Raw genomic sequence first — 19,369 nt, 5'->3', positions numbered from 1 at the left:
CACATGGTGCCGGCTCAGGCATCTAATCTACTGAGACTACAGTCCTGGTCCCTTCAGACCTGGGTTGGACTCCTGACACCATGAGGTCCACGTCGTTCCCCACTCTCTACCCCAACACGTCCTGTCACTCTGTGTCTGTCCTTTCCAAAAAGACTCCCAAACAATCTGTAAAATATGTGATCCAACAGTCTCTCATGCTTGTACAAAGTCAACAAAGACGGTGTGGAAGTTTTATTATAAACTACAATAAAAAGTGTATTTAAAACTTTTTGACAGGACCTGATCCGAGCTAACTTACAGAGTTTAAAAATACATATTTTTAAGACTTCAAAGACTTTTGTTTTGAAATTACGGCTACGCTTGCTTGAGGCCAGCGGGATACAAAAACAAAGTGCGCTGTGTCGCAGCAGAGCTAAAGGTGTACATTATTATGTGCAGTTAATTAAAGCGGCTGTCACAAGTGTTCAGAAATAAACAGCATGAAAGAGGCAGGGTTGGGAGTAATGGCTGCACATCAATGCAGCCCTGACTTTATTCTCAAACACATTATTAGAATCTAAAAATAAGAAAATCTTCATGGTTGTTGTTGCCCAGAGTCCTTTCATCTGCCAAAAAAAACACAATAATACAAAGAGATACAGGGCGAAAGAGATGTCTCTCATTATCTTCATCATAATTAACACTAAAACAAAACTTGATTTGAGTAAAAGAACAACATTAAAACAGCCCACCCAGCAACAGTTATAGTATTTTTTTTTAAATAGCCTCTGTACACAGAGAAAAAGAGATGACAAAAGAGACCATGCAGACCAATCAAACACTCTCTCTTCTCATTAACACTTCACACACACTCTCTCTCACACACACACACACACACACACACACACACACACACACACACTCACGCCGTCTGTATCCAAATCAATACCATCAACAGACATTTGCCAGGAGGAGCGGCTGTCATCTTACAAAGAAATATTTTTGTTTCTTTTTTTCATTTTTTTTTTTTCAACAAAGAATTGTTTGACATTTCATTATTTCAAGGACTAAAATACATTGGATTCCTACCAGGCAGATCTGAGCCTCACTGTCAGAGAACAAGGACAGTTCTTTAATCGTACACAATTACTCACGGTCAGTGCTGGCTTTACAACAACAAACTGCTTCAGGTGCCGTTCCTCCTCTGTCTACTGTTTGTCTTCAGCTAAATAAAGCAGTATGAATTCATTATTTTCTGATCAGAATCACAGTGTGATTTCTGTCTCTACAGACGGTGTGGGACGTAGAACCACACTGCCAGTGAGAAACACAACTGGTGTAATATTTGGTTATTAACCGTCTGTTCATGAGCTGTGTGTTCTCTTGACTATGGCTGTACACAGCAACTAGGAGATTCAAAATCAACTGGCTTTAATAGACAGCTCAAACAATTATGTTACAGGATTTACACTTGCTCTACAGAGCCTTTTGGAACTGACGGTAAACACCGTCCTTACGTTTCGAGGAGCTAGATGTAAACTTTAAGGGCAGACAGGAAACTAGACAGAATATATTTTTGAGGGAGGCTGCATTATAAACACCTATAATCATGGTTCACAGCACAGGACCTGCCCCACCTCTCCTCATGTACACACACACATTTTCAATTTGAATCATAGCACTTAGACTATAAATAAGTAATACGGGTCATCAGACCAGCCATGGGATGTAGGGATCTGAATATAAGTACTTCCTCATGTTCTCATCACAGTTGTCTCTTTTGAGACACACAAGTAATGAGCTGATTTTTCTACTGTTTGGCCTTAAGTATGAAGCACTCGCACCTAAGTGCACACTTTAAGTGGTTTGATGAGTCCACTCAGTCCTCTGGGGGTTGAGGTTGCAGCAGGCTGGCCTGGGCTTCATGTGAAGATGAGATTAGAGGTTCCTCGGTGTGGCAGTAGAAGGGCATGGTTGTTAGTTTGGTGTCACTTTGTCTTGAGATTAGCTCAGATACAGATGTTTGTCTCTCTGAAGACCTCTGCAGGAAAGAAGGAGAGAGTTAGTCCACAGGAACAAGTGCACTACGCTATATTTAAATCTCATTATTTTATTTAAGTCTAATTTAAATCTCATTGTTTTATTTAAGTCTCATTGTTTTATTTAAGTCTCATTTAAATCTCATTATTTCATTTAAGTCTCATTGTTTTATTTAAGTCTCATTGTTTTATTTATGTCTCTTTGTTTTATTTAAGTTTCATTGTTTCATATAAATCTCATTGTTTTATTTAAGTCTAATTTAAATCTCATTGTTTTATTTAAGTCTAATTTAAATCTCATTGTTTTATTTAAGTCTCATTGTTTTATTTAAGTCTAATTTAAATCTCATTGTTTCATTTAAGTCTATTTAAGTCTCATTGTTTTATTTAAGTCTCATTGTTTTATTTAAGTCTAATTTAAATCTCATTGTTTCATTTAAGTCTATTTAAGTCTCATTGTTTTAAGTCTCATTGTTTTAAGTCTCATTGTTTCATTTAAGTCTCATTGTTTTAAGTCTCATTGTTTTAAGTGTTATTGTTTAATTTTAGTCTCATTGTTTCATTTAAGTCTCATTGTTTTATGTAAGTCTCATTGTTTTAAGTCTCATTGTTTCATTTAAGTCTCATTGTTTTATTTAAGTCTCATTGTTTTAAGTCTCATTGTTTTATTTAAGTCTCATTGTTTTAAGTCTCATTGTTTTATTTAAGTCTCATTGTTTTAAGTCTCATTGTTTCATTTAAGTCTCATTGTTTCATTTAAGTCTCATTGTTTTAAGTATCATTGTTTTAAGTGTTATTGTTTAATTTTAGTCTCATTGTTTCATTTAAATCTCATTGTTTCAAGTCTCATTGTTTCATTTAAGTCTATTTAAGTCTCATTGTTTTAAGTCTCATTGTTTCATTTAAGTCTCATTGTTTCATTTAAGTCTCATTGTTTTATTTAAGTCTCATTGTTTTAAGTCTCATTGTTTTATTTAAGTCTCGTTGTTTTAAGTCTCATTGTTTTAAGTCTCATTGTTTTAAGTCTCATTGTTTTAAGTCTCATTGTTTTATTTAAGTCTCATTGTTTTAAGTCTCATTGTTTCATTTAAGTCTCATTGTTTTAAGTCTCATTGTTTCATTTAAGTCTCATTGTTTCAAGTCTCATTGTTTTATTTAAGTCTCATTGTTTCATTTAAGTCTCATTGTTTTATTTAAGTCTCATTGTTTTAAGTCTCATTGTTTTATTTAAGTCTCATTGTTTTAAGTCTCATTGTTTCATTTAAGTCTCATTGTTTTAAGTCTCATTGTTTCATTTAAGTCTCATTGTTTCAAGTCTCATTGTTTCATTTAAGTCTCATTGTTTCATTTAAGTCTCATTGTTTCATTTAAGTCTCATTGTTTCATTTAAGTCTCATTGTTTCATTTAAGTCTCATTGTTTTAAGTCTCATTGTTTTAAGTGTTATTGTTTAATTTTAGTCTCATTGTTTCATTTAAGTCTCATTGTTTCAAGTCTCATTGTTTCATTTAAGTCTCATTGTTTCATTTAAGTCTCATTGTTTTATTTAAGTCTCATTTTTTTAAGTCTCATTGTTTTATTTAAGTCTCATTGTTTTAAGTCTCATTGTTTTATTTAAGTCTCATTGTTTTAAGTCTCATTGTTTCATTTAAGTCTCATTGTTTTATTTAAGTCTCATTGTTTTAAGTCTCATTGTTTCATTTAAGTCTCATTGTTTTAAGTCTCATTGTTTCATTTAAGTCTCATTGTTTCAAGTCTCATTGTTTCATTTAAGTCTCATTGTTTCATTTAAGTCTCATTGTTTCATTTAAGTCTCATTGTTTCATTTAAGTCTCATTGTTTCAAGTCTCATTGTTTCATTTAAGTCTCATTGTTTCATTTAAGTCTCATTGTTTCAAGTCTCATTGTTTCATTTAAGTCTCATTGTTTTAAGTCTCATTGTTTCATTTAAGTCTCATTGTTTTAAGTCTCATTGTTTTAAGTCTCATTGTTTCATTTAAGTCTCATTGTTTTAAGTCTCATTGTTTCATTTAAGTCTCATTGTTTTAAGTCTCATTGTTTTAAGTCTCATTGTTTCATTTAAGTCTCATTGTTTTAAGTCTCATTGTTTTAAGTCTCATTGTTTGAAGTCTCATTGTTTCATTTAAGTCTCATTGTTTTAAGTCTCATTGTTTCATTTAAGTCTCATTGTTTTAAGTCTCATTGTTTTATTTAAGTCTCATTGTTTCATTTAAGTCTCATTGTTTTAAGTCTCATTGTTTCATTTAAGTCTCATTGTTTCATTTAAGTCTCATTGTTTCATTTAAGTCTCATTGTTTCAAGTCTCATTGTTTCATTTAAGTCTCATTGTTTTAAGTCTCATTGTTTCATTTAAGTCTCATTGTTTTAAGTCTCATTGTTTCATTTAAGTCTCATTGTTTTAAGTCTCATTGTTTCAAGTCTCATTGTTTCAAGTCTCATTGTTTCATTTAAGTCTCATTGTTTCAAGTCTCATTGTTTCATTTAAGTCTCTTTGTTTTAAGTCTCATTGTTTCAAGTCTCATTGTTTTAAGTCTCATTGTTTCATTTAAGTCTCATTGTTTCATTTAAGTCTCATTGTTTCAAGTCTCATTGTTTTAAGTCTCATTGTTTCATTTAAGTCTCATTGTTTTAAGTCTCATTGTTTCATTTAAGTCTCATTGTTTTAAGTCTCATTGTTTCATTTAAGTCTCATTGTTTCATTTAAGTCTCATAGTTTCATTTAAGTCTCATAGTTTCATTTAAGTCTCATTGTTTCATTGAAGTCTCATTGTTTCATTTAAGTCTCATTGTTTCATTTAAGTCTCATTGTTTTATTTAAGTCTCTTTGTTTTAAGTCTCATAGTTTCATTTAAGTCTCATTGGTCAGGGCTCTTTTTAGGAACAGTCAGACAGTATTACTTACCCATTGCCATGGTAATCAGTGCTCCAGTCCAGAGAGGGGTGGTGGTTTGGCGTTTGTCGACCCATCTGGTGGTAGTCCACTGACGATGACATCACTGCTCCACCATTTAGCATTCCTCCACCCATTGGCTGATAGTCAGACTGGTGGTAGCCCTGAATGAGTGAAAAGGAGTCAAACTGTCAATGATGTAAACAGTACTTTTACATCATTGAACTTGTTGTGCTTTTATAGCACTTTTCTAGTCTTCAAAGCTCACACACTGATGGTAGAGGCTGCAGAGTAAAGAGTCCATCAGTATGAACTCATCCATTCATACACATTCACACACTGATGGTAGAGGCAGCAGAGTAAAGAGTCCATCAGTATGAACTCATCCATTCATACACAGCTGACGAAGTCGATGGAGTAACTCAGGGTTGAAGACACATCGGACATGTGGCTGCAGGAGAAGAGTGTCGACCCTCCAGTTGAAAGGCGACCCGCAGACATCACACGCTGTGTGTATGTGCATGTCTGAATGTGCGTGTATGTGAAGGACCCACGTTTTCAACATCGTGAGACAAATATGCAGACTGGGATATCAATATATCACTGTTACAGAATCTCTATGAATGTTCAAGGATGTAATGATTTGTTACGGCGGAATTGAAAAAGGGCTAATGGACAGTTTTGTTTTGGTCCCTGAGACTGGTGCTGAAGTGTGACATCTACTGGACACGTACCCTGAAAGTTGCATAGTATACCTTTAATTACAAATGACTGCTTTTGAGTTTTGACACAGAAGTTAATCACGTATTATCAAGGTCCTTTTTAATATTTTTATTCTCACCATGTGCACCTGCTTTCTACCTGTTGCTGTCGTCCATAGTGACATTAAACACTTGTGTTAGACGACTGGCTGCATCAGCTCCAGCATTAAGTGAGAAGAACTGATCAGAAGCAGACAGACGTGTCACAGGTTCATCACAAGGGATTTATGTTTCGAATGTCGAGCTGGTTTTATCATCCATCGTTAAGGAGGAGAGGAGTAGATGTAAAGTAGATGAGGGAGTAAGGGAACAAGAGGAAGAGGAGAAGAGGGAGTAGGAGGTGAGCGTCTCACCAAAATATACTTGATGGAGCAGAGAGACAAATTCAAAAGAGTGGTAAACGAGAGGGTGCAATGTGAGGAGTGTGTTCTGTGTTTTGTGTGTGTGTGTGTATGTGTGTTTGAAGGAAAGAGAGAGAGAGAGAGAGAGAGAGAGAGAGAGAGAGAGAGAGAGAGAGAGGGAGAGAGAGAGAGAGAGAGGGAGAGAGAGAGAGAGGGAGAGAGCGAGAGAGAGAGAGGGAGAGAGAGAGAGAGAGAGAGAGCGAGAGAGAGAGAGGGAGAGAGAGAGAGAGAGAGAGAGAGAGAGAGAGCGAGAGAGAGAGAGGGAGAGAGAGAGAGAGAGGGAGAGAGAGAGAGAGGGGAGAGAGCGAGAGAGAGAGAGGGAGAGAGAGAGAGAGCGAGAGAGAGAGGGAGAGAGAGAGAGAGAGAGCGAGAGAGAGAGGGAGAGAGAGAGAGAGAGGGAGAGAGAGAGAGAGGGAGAGAGCGAGAGAGAGAGAGGGAGAGAGAGAGGAGAGAGAGCGAGAGAGGAGAGAGGGAGAGAGAGAGAGAGAGAGAGAGAGAGAGAGAGAGAGAGAGGGGGAGAGAGAGAGAGAGAGAGAGAGAGAGAGAGAAGCTGAAAGGGAAGTTAATCTGAGTGTTGTGAGTGAAAGAGGAGAAAGAGGAGGACAGCAGGTGGTTGGGTTCTCCCCCCTCTCCTCCCCCCTCTCCTCCTCTACCTCACCTATTCATCCATTGTTGAGCAAATTCTTCTCCTTCACTCCTTCACAAAGACCCCATCTGCCTCTTTTGTCTCTCTCTCTCTCCCCCTTTCTCCCTTCCCCCATCATTTCTCACTCTTCACTCAGCAAAAAAAAAAAAAGTTTACAGCCCTGTCACTGTGTCCTCTCCTTTTTTTTTTTTCTTTTTTTTTTTACTTTGGAGCCTGAACTATATGCACAATTGGGGGAGAGAGATGGGGATTATAGGAGTGTGGGATTTAAATATGAACAATTTAAAAAAGGGGACAAAATGGGAAATAAGACTCAGTGACATCCATCCCCCAATCTAAAACATTCTTAGAAATCAAGGCTTTACATTGATGCGTCAGCTCCTCCTCGTCCACATCCTCCTGTGCTCATAGAAAAACTACTGACAGTGTACATGAGAGGATGATTGATGGACTGTTTTACATTATTAGAACCAACTAAATGAGAGAAAAAAAGACAGAACTTGTGATACGAATCTTTAGTTTGGTGCTCATTCAGGACAAACACCAACATGAGAGTTCACATACATAAAAGATTTTACAAACAGACTGAGAGTGAGGGGAGGCGTCTTTTTTTTCTCTTTTTATTTCTTTTTTTTTGCCAAGAGAAGTGTAAGCGCTCGTGCCTGGTTGGAAAGTATTTTCCTCCCAGTCAAATGAACCAAAGTTTTAGAAATGAGTTGAGGATGTGTGGCTCACCTGTGAGATGGCAGGTGAATGGCTCATCCCCATCGAGTGTCCAGATAGCTGCTGGTGCTGATGGTGTGGACTGTGCAGCCCCCCCAGGTGTGCCTGGCTGTGGAGAGGAGGGCTGACTTGGAGAGGAGGGCTGGACGCCGCCGCCATGTTGCCAAGGGACAGAGCTCCCTGGTGGGGGACGCTGGGCCGTGGAACCATCCCCCTGGAGGACAGAGCCTGGAGCTGAGGGTGGATCTGAGTGTGAGGCGGGGGCAGGTGGGGGCCGGGGCTGGAGGCGTGGGAAGGGTGAGACGGGTGAGGGTAAGACATGTACATGCCTGGGTGCTGATGGGGAGGGAGAGGGTGAGGGTGAGGGTGAGGGTGAGGGTGGGAGTGGGCAAGTGAACTGGAGGAAGGGTGGTGGCTCGGGTGACCAGGGTAGACCGAAGGTTTGGGGGTAAACATTGAGGTAGAAGAGGAAGATGTGGAGGAAGAGTGGGATGGCTTCATTTCAGAGGGATCGTTGTAACTCTGGAAATCAAGAACAAGGGAAACAACAGAAAATCAGTTTGCAGGCTTTAAAGTGAATCGTGTGTGTGTGTGTGTGTGTGTGTGTGTGTGTGTGTGTGTGTGTGTGTGTGTGTGTGTGTGTGTGTGTGGTACCTGTGAAACCAGGCTGGCTCTGTATGCAGCCAGTTGCTTCAGGTACTCCTTCTTAGCTGTCTCTGTCCCTTTTCTTGTACACCTGAAACACAAACATTTTACGTCTTAACAAACAAAACAAACAGTTCAAACAGAAGATGAAAACAAATATTCTGTCTTCAATCACAACATTTCCCTCCGCTGACATCTAAAACACGTAACCACCATCATGAATTCCTCGGGGAACCACAACAACTCTTCTCTGAATCACCTAAAAATGAGCTTGACGTGCCAATTGGAACAATTCTGCAAACTCAGAAATGATGGGCCGTCTCAGCGGTATTGTTTGAGCTGATTTCTCTCTGCTGAAATGATGATTCCTGTCAAGGATGCTGAAGATTCACTTCTCCCTCACACTCATCCTTCTTGGTTTAAGTGAACAGGACAGACATGTGAAGTCTCTCTCCCGGGCTTTCTGTTTGATTCATCTACCACTGTAAAAAAATATATCTATATAAACATGGCCGAGAGTCCACAGCCATGCGAGCTCCTCTGAGCTGCAGCAGCCGAGGCTCCAGGCTCGCGTAGTGAAGAGGCGTCAATGCAGATGTTTCAGCAGCTATCATGTTTATCTTGTCTTTAGCATGTTTACCTTACAATGAGGCAGAGCCAAATATATCGACAGCACGATTATCATAGATTTATTCGACAAACTCAGGGTGTCTACGCAATGTTTTGGTGCTGTGAACAAACATTTCCCACAAAATCTGTTTCTGATATTAATTTCACTCTTTGCATTTGTGTGTGTAATTTTTTTATACTATAAATCTGAAACCTCGAGGCAAGTTTCTGTTTGTGTAGCTCAAAGCTCTTTCACACCGCAGGTCACGCTGACACATTCACTAACGGATGGAAGAGGCTGCTGACTAAAGTGACCATCACTATCAAATAACCCCGTTCATACACATTCACAAGCTGCCCCAGGACACCTCAGGAGCCGGGATTCAAACCCCCGACCTTCCCGTTGTAAGACAACCGACTCTACCACTGAGCCACAGCCGCCCTGTGAGACGCGCTCAAACAAAGAGAGAGGATGTACCTGTTTCTGTTCCTCGCCCAGTCCATCCCACATGGAGGCCACGATCTTTGACACCTCCCCAAAGGTGGCGTTGGGGTTCTGGGCCTTGATGTTGGCCTGGGTGTCCCTGAAGAATAAGGCGTAGGCAGACACTGGCTTCACTGGCTCGTTGGGGTCCTTTCGCTTCTTCTTCTTTGGTGTTTTGGGTTTCTTCGTGATGTCTACAGATGCCGGTCTCTTCTCTGCTACGCTGCCCAGCTAAGAGGGAAAGAAAAGGTTGAAGTGTCACGTAGGCTGGGAGGAAATGCGCGGTGTGGAGGGGGGGACTATAAGGACAGTGAGTGGGATGAAGTGTAGTTCTGTATTAGGACAGTATGGATATGGATTGATCTGAGTTCATTTACTGTTGCCTGGCAACATAGGCACATTCTCTTTTCAAATAACACATCACGCTCGTTATTTGGCAGAAACATTGGTTTTTATTAACAAGCTGATGAAATGTTATTAAACATGATCACTTGGCATTAAAGCAAGCCCCACTTTATCCCCCTTATGTTCTGAAATACAAGTTCCCTATTCTCCTACATCTTTGGATTATTTACTCCCCCGTCCAGATGACTGACGTTAAATGTATCTGTCATTCTTAAGTGATGCACTTTTTAAAGGTTTTTATATATGAGGTTTTTTTATGAGAGAGAGAGAGAGAGTGGGGAATGACCCGCATAAAAGAAGCCACAGATCAGATTCGAACCCTGCCGTCCATCCAGAGAACCGCTCCATAATCTGGGAGCTCCTGAGCTCTCTTAGGTCCCTGCATCACATCCTTCTTCCTGCATCTTATCCCACCTCCACTACCTCATTTTCAAGCCCAGCACAGTTTAGCAGATGTCTTCTCCGTCATGAGGTTTCTGACCGTTAAAAGGGAAGTTTTCTTTCTTGCCACGCTGTGACGGATTAAGCTTGGCTCTTGTAATGTAGCAATAATGAAGTTTTTGTCTTGAGCTAACACTTGTTAGAACAAATAAAGATTGATTGACCAAACCACCAAACAGTCGATGCCCTTTAAATACCAATTTTTAATGTGACACACAAACCTGCTTCAAATTCTCTTCACAAAGTCTCAGTAGTGGTTTAAGTGCTGTTTTACTTAACGAAGGCAGCCATCTTTTAGAGCAGTATGATGTATTTTTAAAATATTCATTCCTCCATTCATAAGCAATTCAGATACCAAATATGATACATACAATTCCTCAGTACAGTAATGGTTTCATTTTCTCAGCATATGAGCAGTCACTTGGGGAGGGAGAGGACGTGTAGCAGAGCGAGGGAGCTGATTTCCATCTTGTTAATATGCAGAAAGAATGGGTCTATTATGACACATAACAACTCTCCAGAATACATGCCTACACACACACACACACACACACACACACACACACACACACACACACAGGAGTTAAAAGGAGTTTTACCCTGAGTCCGTCATCGTTGTCGTCCTCGTGAGCTGAACTGGAGGGAGATGGTGTCGCAGATTTACTTCCAGGAGGTGAAGGGGAATTGTGGGCGATGTAGTTCCTTCCATGTCCCAGCTGCGATTGGTTTATAGTGGACAACTGACTTTGCTGGCTCATGACTGATTGGCTCCGAGGTCCAAGCGCTGCTTCGATTGGCTGCTGGCTGCTTGTAAACCGAGAGTCAGAGTTCACCATCTGCTGCATCTGTGCAAGACAGTGAATGTTGATGAGAGTTAGTGAATGATAAAGATCACAAGCACTTCCCTATTGGTCCACCTGGTGTACCTCAGTCCAAACTTTTGGTGCCGTAAATTCTCATCGGTTTGATCAAAATCACGCAACTCAAACAAACAATTTTCGTAATTGTGACTCAATGGTAACTTATAAATACCAAAGTGGAGAAAGAGACTCGACAGTGCACATAATTCAAATCAATTTGCCGTAGTGACTTGAGAGATAGATTTTTAAAGGTCACATATGATGCAAAATACACTTTACCATGGTTTCTTAACACTAATATGTGTCCCTAGTCTGTCTACAAATCCCCCAATGATGAGAAAAGTCCATCCTCTGTGTCTTCTGCAAAACATGTGCTCAAACAGAGAGATGGAGATTTTCCCTTCATGACATCACATGGAGTGGGAGTGGAAGTGTCCCACAGCGAGGTGAAGGTTTCTTCACTCTAAGTCTGCCTTGTACCCGTAATTCACACAAAGCGAAAAGTCCAAGTTACTTCCCCTTCCAGAGAGGGGGCGTGGCCAGACACAGCTCATTTACATATTTAAAGCTACAGACACAGAAACAGCCTGTTCTGAGCAGGGCTGAAATAGAGGGGTTTATAGACATGATCACAGTGGATTTACAACAACACACTTCACACACATGTTGAAGAGGAGCTCTGAGGCTTATTAAAAGTTGTGGAGACAGAGGATAATATGTGACCTTTAAGTAAGATTTGAATGAAAGAGGTAAAAATGGGCGGTATCTGGAATAATGATGTATTACAGTGTGTTACAGTGTGTACCTTTGTCCCTGCAAGCAGGAAATGTAAACAACGTTCCTGCATGCAGGACTGACGTTCACCAAAACATCTTCACGAGGTGTCAAAAAGGTCGAAGCGTATCGTAGCAAAAGACGAGCTGTTTACCCAGGGCGTAAGAAACGCTCCACTCTGAGACACAGTCTGTCTTTGCATTACAGCATTTGCACACTGTTCAAATGTCCAGCTCACTTATAATGAAGTCTGATAGTAACCATGGCAACAGGCAAAACAGGTCAGACAGAAGATGGGATCAGAACTCATGTAAAACATCCACTGCAGCTCCTGTGTGAATACGTCAGTAAAGATATTTAAGTGCCACTGCTACCCTCCAAAGAGCGGCGCTTTATCTTTATTTGAGGGAGACGATACGGTGACCACAGGTGCAGGCTGGTCACATACATGCACTGCTTTATCCTCCTCAATCTGGACACTCAATCATTTGTCAGACGGCTGCTGGATATAAAATGATCAGACAACCCTGAGCACATTAGTCTGTCTAACTTGTGTCCTGGATGTTGCTTTTGTTTGTAGCCGTGTGTTAAATGTTTCACACGACACAATGAGGGGGGGTCTTCAATCCGCTCAGGACACCCGCACCTTTCCAACAGCGCAGCAGACGTCTTATAAAAACGATCAATTAAGGGATTGTTAATTTCATTTCCAATCTTTCTCATTTAAATTTACAATGTTGAACTTGTTCCCATCTTTGCTGTTCACTATGAGGCCAGCTGATATAAATGGGTGTGCCCCCCCCCCTCCAAAAGCAAGGTTTCACATCGACCCCTGACAGTAAAATAAACATATTATTTTAAATATTTAAACTATTTAAAAAATATCCATATAGAGCAAAATAAACCTCTATTCCCGTCATTGTTTAGTTGGTGGTCGTCGCTTTTGGTAAGCCCCCTTTTAACGCCCCTCAGGTTCAAGTGCACGATCAAAATGCCAGTAGTCTCATGGTGAGTCAGTCTTCATTAATGCTCAGACCATTTCTCAGGAAAACAAGACTTATGAACTTTTTGCCTCTCACCAATATGAAGATGAGAATCGGTTGATGATGAGCACTTTGAGTTTCCGCTCAGTAAGCACCAAATGTGAGCGGATGTGGTCTGGTGTTCTGTGCCTTAATGGGAAGATGTCACCAAAACTTGGTTACCGGCAGCAGCCTCGCAGAGACGCAGTTCAGACGGGACACCGCGTGACATTTGTAGAGCGAAGGAAGAGGTTACTACCCTGACGTACGAGTGTGACGGAGACAGAACAGAAACTTTAGCTGCGGTTTGGCATAGGTCAGGTCGGGACGTCGATAAAGGTCAAATTAGTCAAAAAACATCATTCCATCGTAATCCAGACAAAATGTATTTGACCTTTGTCACATTTATTTGACTGCTTGCTCGTTTGAAAGAATATATTTGAAGACGTATACACTGATTATAAAAACAGAACGTTTGACTTTCTACATTTAAAAAAACAGCTTTTTAAATTGTGTTTGATTTAATGATCTGTTAAAAAAAAACTGACCAGCTCAGGACGACGCAAATATAAAGCAAGAAAGTAAAAGTGCGACAGCAGCGTCAGACACTTTAATCAGAGGAGGAGACCACGCTGCTGGTCCCGCTGGGTCGGTGTTAGATTTACCTGCTGTGGTCAAAAGGACAGAAATCTATGAAATAACCACAAAGATCAGAATTGATCTTTTATGGTGCAGTGAGTCGTTGAAAGACATTTCTGTTTGTGGCCTCGGAGAGATTCAGGAGAGGAACGAGAAAATGTTCATTTTTAAAAACCTGGAGTTGTTAAATATTTGGTCATTTTGTGTTTGAAGGATGGATACGTCCTTAAAGTTTATATTATTATCCCTCCCTCAAAATGATATTCATATAAATCAAGGTATACATATAACAAGGGTTTGATCTGCAGTACTGCAGACAAAGGGGATGAAATGAGTTCTTGTATGTCTGTTGATCTCCATCACTTCATCTTCAGTTTCTGTGGAGTGCTGTGATTTTTCTCTGGATGCACCGACTCTCATTCACACAGCTCACTTCTTCTTCTTTGCTTTTTTTTTTTTTTTTTTCAAACTCACAGCACTGTTGTAAAGTAATCCCGACATGGTGTCACTTACCAACGGCAAAACACAACAACTTATGAAATGACTCCTCACATTTCATCAGCACACAACGGAAATAATCGTTCAATCAAAGCGTCTGCCCGACTGAAAAAAAAAAGAGCAGACAAGATCTCGATGCTAATGGCAACTGAATAGTCTTGTCTCCTCTAGGAATAACACACACACACACACACACACACACACTGACTCAAATCTTTATAGTCCCCCGCCCCGATTAGGCTGAGCCAGGCACGGTTGCCAGGCAACCATCATTCATGGGCTGGCAGTAAATGAATGTTAGTATGAGGATATAAAAGCGAGGTAGAGAGACGGAGAAGAAAAGGTTGGGCTGAGAAGACAGAGATGGAAAATAAGATCCTTCTGGCTCTGAAATAATTGTGTCCAGTGTTTCGGAGAGAGAACACAAAGGTTAGTCTGTTTCAGAAAGAAGAGAAAAGGTGAGGAGAATCACAACGCCATTTATAAAAACGCCCTGTTTTGGTTGGGCTTTTTATCCACGACACTTTCAAACTGACACCTAATATTATCTGAGGCGGAGTGAATACAGAGATGGAAACAAGAGACAGAGACAGAGTGGGAGGTGACACTTTCATTCCTTATTAGATGAGGAATCTTTATTACATGTATAAACCTCTGTCATCCCACAGTCAGACTACGAGTGTGAGGTGAAGCGTTTCACTGTATGACACACACACACAGCCTCGTCTGAGTTTCACAGCAAAGAGCCACATTTTCACTTTACTGTGAAATAGAAACTTAACACGTGAAGAAAATGTCATATCGGCCAGCTGCTCGGATTCAAACAACGCTGCTCCCGGTAATATCAGATTTCACACAGCGTTAATAAACATCAGCTGCTCGAGTCTGGAGTGGAGAGTCCACTTCACAAACATGTTTAAAGCTTGGAGACCTACAGAGAGTCTTTTACTCTGCTGAACACACTGCTGAGTTAGACTTTAGAGAAACACAGCAGCAGTTTGATGTTTGGCCTCTGATGGTCGGGCTGTTTCAGTGTTTCAGATACATGAAATGTGTCCTGCTGGAAACTGACCACTGAACACTGGGAGAATAATAAGTAAACAGTGGGTGATGCTGATACACACTCTTCTTATTGTCTCCTTTTAAAATCAGAAAAGTGACGGCACTGATGTCCCCGTGTTGTTGAAGCTTGTTCCTCTCTGTCAGCACATTTTCTTCTTCATATTAACGTTATCTTTTCTTTGTTTTTACCCCGTTCTAAAGAGACAGGACAGTGGATAGTGTCAGAAACCAGAAGAGAGTGAGAGTGGGGAGCCACAGTTCAGGTTCATTCGTTTGTCTGGTGGGACTGCTCCAATCCTCGCTCTAACACGCCACCCTTCCCGAGAAGAGGCGTGCTGCGGCAGCGTACACAGTGTGGACATGAAGTATAAGCAAAGTGTTGTGGCTGTACCTGATCAGATTTACATGTTCCACCACTTACCACAGACAGAGTGCTGGTCATGGGACCGCCATTCGGACCAAATGTGCCGCCATCTTGGTTTAACATTGATCTATCTCGGCCACCGGGCATGCCGGGCAGGTCCATGCCCTGGAGCTGGTAGGGGTGGTGCGGAGCGGAGTTGGAGGGAGGGTCCAAAGGATGGTACGGTCCAGAGGGGGAGCCATGGGGGAGGTGTGGGGGCAGCATGTGGTCTGGCAGGGTCGGGGGAGTGATGGGTGGGATGTTGAAGTCCTCGTCACCCAAACCACCAACTGAGTACGACTACAGAGAGAGAGAGAGAGAGAGAGAGAGAGAGAGAGAGAGAGAGAGAGAGAGAGAGAGAGAGGGAGAGGTTAAACTAGAGCTCTAACACTCCAGTGTGTGTTTGTTGTCATTACGTCGAGCACGATGAGCGAGCAAAGAGTCATGGTGACCTATCGTGTCAGACATCAAAGAGGAAAGGGAGCTGCCCATCACCACGAGTGCAGGACACTCGATCCACTCTGAACTCATGTCATCGCCCATCCTCGGGCAGAGCTTCATTATCACTTATTATGAGCATCCTCTTCTTCATTAAAAGCACTCAGAGATATCTATCCCAACAAGTCCCCCTTTCCCCCCTGAGAGGATGCAGGAAGGCGGCTCATCGTCTAATGTGACGTGCAAAACCAGCAGCTCCATATATGATAAAGAATCAGGGTAATCTCAAAGACAAAATGCAGCGGGGGACATGAAGAGGGAAATGGAGTGAGAGAATGATGCAGGAGGAGAGTGAGAGGCACGAGGCTGGAGAGAGAGAGAGAAGCCCTCTCATACTAATCTGACAGAGGAGATCTTTTATAGAGACTGACAGCCTTTTCTGCTTGGCTAGCCACACCAGTCTCTCCCTCTCTCACTCTTTTGCTCTTCGTCTCTCTCGCCCATCCTTCTCCTTCAACCTCTATTTTGTTCTCTCGCTCTTTTAATCTCATCCTTGATTTCTCGTTGGCTCTCCCTCCCTCTCTTTTCGGCTCGGGCTCACACTCTCGCTCGCTTGTGTTAAGTTTCCAGTTATCTGACTGGGCGATGAGATCTGGGTCAGCGTTTGGGATTCGTACGCTTTCTGTGAAATAAACAGACACAGTTACACAGCGAGATCTGAACAGTTTCTATCGTTTCAAATGAAGTGTTTGAAATGATCAAATGAATACATAGACTTGAGCTTTTCTACTCTTCTGATCACTAGAAGCTCTTTTCCACCGCAGGTCACACCTGCACATTCACACCCAGACCTTTCTGTTTAGAGACGGCCGACTCTAACTGAGCCTCAGCCGCCCCGTACCAACACAACATACTGCACACGCGCTCAGGTGACGTAAACACGAGATAATGCACGGACACCTGACGTTAGCTTTCTGTGCATTGTTCCCTTATTGAGTCACAAGAATCAAGAAGTCACGATGACCTCAGAGACAGCTGTGCTGTTCCAAAAGCACATTTACATGCTGACCTTTTTATCCCCACTCAGGCAACACTTCTTATTGCAACAACCTCCCCGACTTTAAAGTGGAGGAGGATGCAGGTGTTCCCCTTTCATTAGATTCACTCACAGAGACATGTGCTCTTAAACGCTTCTCCTCATTCAAACATGTTTTATTAGTTTAAATATCTTGATCATAGTAAGAAGAGCACAGGCTGACGGGGCTTTGTGTCCTTTGTGTCTCTACGTCACTCTTCTGGGTCCCAAACCTGATGCTGAGAAACAAATTCATCATTGTGAAAAAAATAAACAAATAAAACCGCACATGAAGAAAAAGGACGACAGGCTTTAAATCCTCAGGACTGTGTTAAAGTGCTCACAGCCTTTAATGATAGTTCTGGGTGCATGATGTCGGTCAGAGTGACGCAGTCATCAGAGAAATGTTGGGTGTATATTTTTAGCCTGTAGCTCCTTGTTTTACCAGGTTACAAGTCACAAAGTCCCACAGTCAGTTTCCTGGTCGAAGTCGCAGAAACAGCTGCATAAATTACACAGCTGTCTGTCTGTCTGTCTGTCTGTCTGTCTGTCTGTCTGTCTGTCTGTCTGTCTGTCTGTCCGTCCGTCTCTCTCTCTCCCTCACTCTTCCGCTCTCTCCATCATCTCTGAGTTCCACATAAATTACTTTCTCTCTCTCCCTCTCTCTCTCTCTCTCTCTCTCCCTCTCTCTCTCTCTCTCTCTCTCTCTCTCTCTCTCTCTCTCTCTCTCTCTCTCTCTCTCTCCCTCTCTCTCTGCTCTCTCTCTCTCCCTCTCTCTCTCTCTCTCTCTCTCTCTCTCTGCTCACATTCACAGCAGTACAATAGCTTGTTCCCTGAGCACTGGGAGCGTCTCGAAAGACTAATGTAGTCAGGATTAAGTCTTTTCACACGTTTCCACATTTCACACTTTGCACGTGTCCATGTCCACGCTCACGACGGTTTCACATGATGAACGCAAAGAACAACGTCCTGAGAGGTGGACTATAAAGACACACACTCATACAGAGGAGCAGTAGCTTATAAATGCTGTTATAACCCGTGTCCTCCACACTGACGTGTTCAGAGTGAGCGTCCTCTTCTCAGCACATGAAGTAAAGAGCTGCAGAAGTGGGAGAGCGCAGGGAGAGTCCCTCCCGTCTTTATGAGCTCACACAGTCTTCACTGATGTTCTTCACTCTGTATGTTGAGCAAGTGACAAACTGGAAGTCAAAGTATAAATGAGTCACGTTGAAAAGAAACACATCCTGCACAATACTCTTACTTGTAGTCACCACAGTCTTTGAAAAAAGAAACCTGACTCTTTTTGTTCTAAAACAACCCCGTGTGCAGGACTCCCTGCGTCCGCACCGACTTCATGATCGAGCTCCATACAACCATACGTACACATTCATCTTATCGTGTTGGCTGCTGGCCCTGACTCTGTTATTTTCACTGAGAAATACGCAATAGGCTGAAACACTGAACCTGTTCATTGCTGCCTTTTGTTTGTGATGAACCATTTTTATTGTTTTTCCTTTTATTTATTTATTTTTCTCCCAAACCTGACGTGACTAAAAGGCACAAAACAGCCACCAAACAGACCTTTAAAGCAAACAATCAAAACATCACCCTGCAGCCCTCTTTACTTGGTTGTGCACTGTGTAATAACAGTACGAGATCTTTAGTGGGCATAATTACTGCAGCCACATCATTACCAATAACAATAACAATAAGTCAACCACAACACTAAACAGTCAGTTAGAGTCAGTTACTGGTTTACAATTGCTGCTTGTTGCTGCATTTTAACAAATGTGTGTGTGTGTGTGTGTGTGTGTGTGTGTGTGTGTGTGAACATTCACCCAGGGCATGCGCTGTGTGTCGCCCATGTGTGCGTCTCTCCTCCAGTGCTGCGACGGCTGGTTGTGTGGAGTCACCTTGCTGAGGGGATGAGGGGGCTGTGGCACACGGAACTGCGGGAAGAATCACAAAAGACAAACACGGTTCAAATGGACGCAGAGGCCAGGGAAAGGTCAAATGAAAAGGTCATGAGGAGAAGTGAGGACAAAGGGAGAGTGGGTGGAGGGGGGGGGGGGTTGGACACAGCACATCGCTCACAAAGACAGTCTGAAATAAAGTCGAGGTAATATGGTTTTTACTTTTAGACAGACATGTAGAGCTGCTGAACGCAGGCCAGACAGAATAATAAAACAAGAGACAGACGCCCAATCCTGCTGCAGCTAATCCCTGATAAGAAAAGGTTACACAGAGCTGTACAGCTGCAATGAGGGAGGAAAGACAAACACATAAAAACATCACCCACTGATAATGTTTTATGTTCCTGCAGCAGGGACCCTGCTGATCAGGTCTTTGTTTCAGCCTCATCCTGCATGTTTTTATATGTACTGACATTCATACCTGCAGTCTCAGTAACACTGTAACCAGTGAGAAGCCGGACAGACTCTGTACTGAAGCTTTAGATGATCATTCACTAAATATACATTCTGTTTGTCTGGCCCTGAATACGAGCGCAGGGAGAGGGAGGCAGTGCGTTCACAGTGTTGTGTGTGCACGATGTG

The 19,369-nt window shown here is 41.9% G+C and overlaps 1 protein-coding gene across 1 annotated transcript in view; it reads right to left on the bottom strand.

Moving 5' to 3' along the window:
• Positions 1 to 494: 494 nt before the first annotated feature.
• The window catches only part of tox (thymocyte selection-associated high mobility group box), a 37,139-nt gene continuing 18,264 nt past the window's right edge, over positions 495 to 19,369 (bottom strand). The window contains 9 exon segments of the mRNA XM_079347915.1: positions 495 to 2,020; positions 4,941 to 5,092; positions 7,472 to 7,981; positions 8,114 to 8,179; positions 8,181 to 8,195; positions 9,192 to 9,428; positions 10,643 to 10,888; positions 15,320 to 15,601; positions 18,653 to 18,763. Coding sequence (XP_079204041.1) covers positions 1,984 to 2,020; positions 4,941 to 5,092; positions 7,472 to 7,981; positions 8,114 to 8,179; positions 8,181 to 8,195; positions 9,192 to 9,428; positions 10,643 to 10,888; positions 15,320 to 15,601; positions 18,653 to 18,763 — 1,656 coding nt within the window. The 3' untranslated portion in view covers positions 495 to 1,983.

The sequence above is a fragment of the Symphodus melops genome (genome assembly GCF_947650265.1).
Source record: "Symphodus melops genome assembly, chromosome: 7".
In the NCBI taxonomy this organism is placed as follows: Eukaryota; Metazoa; Chordata; class Actinopteri; order Labriformes; family Labridae; genus Symphodus; species Symphodus melops.
This window is presented reverse-complemented; position numbering and strand designations above follow the sequence as displayed.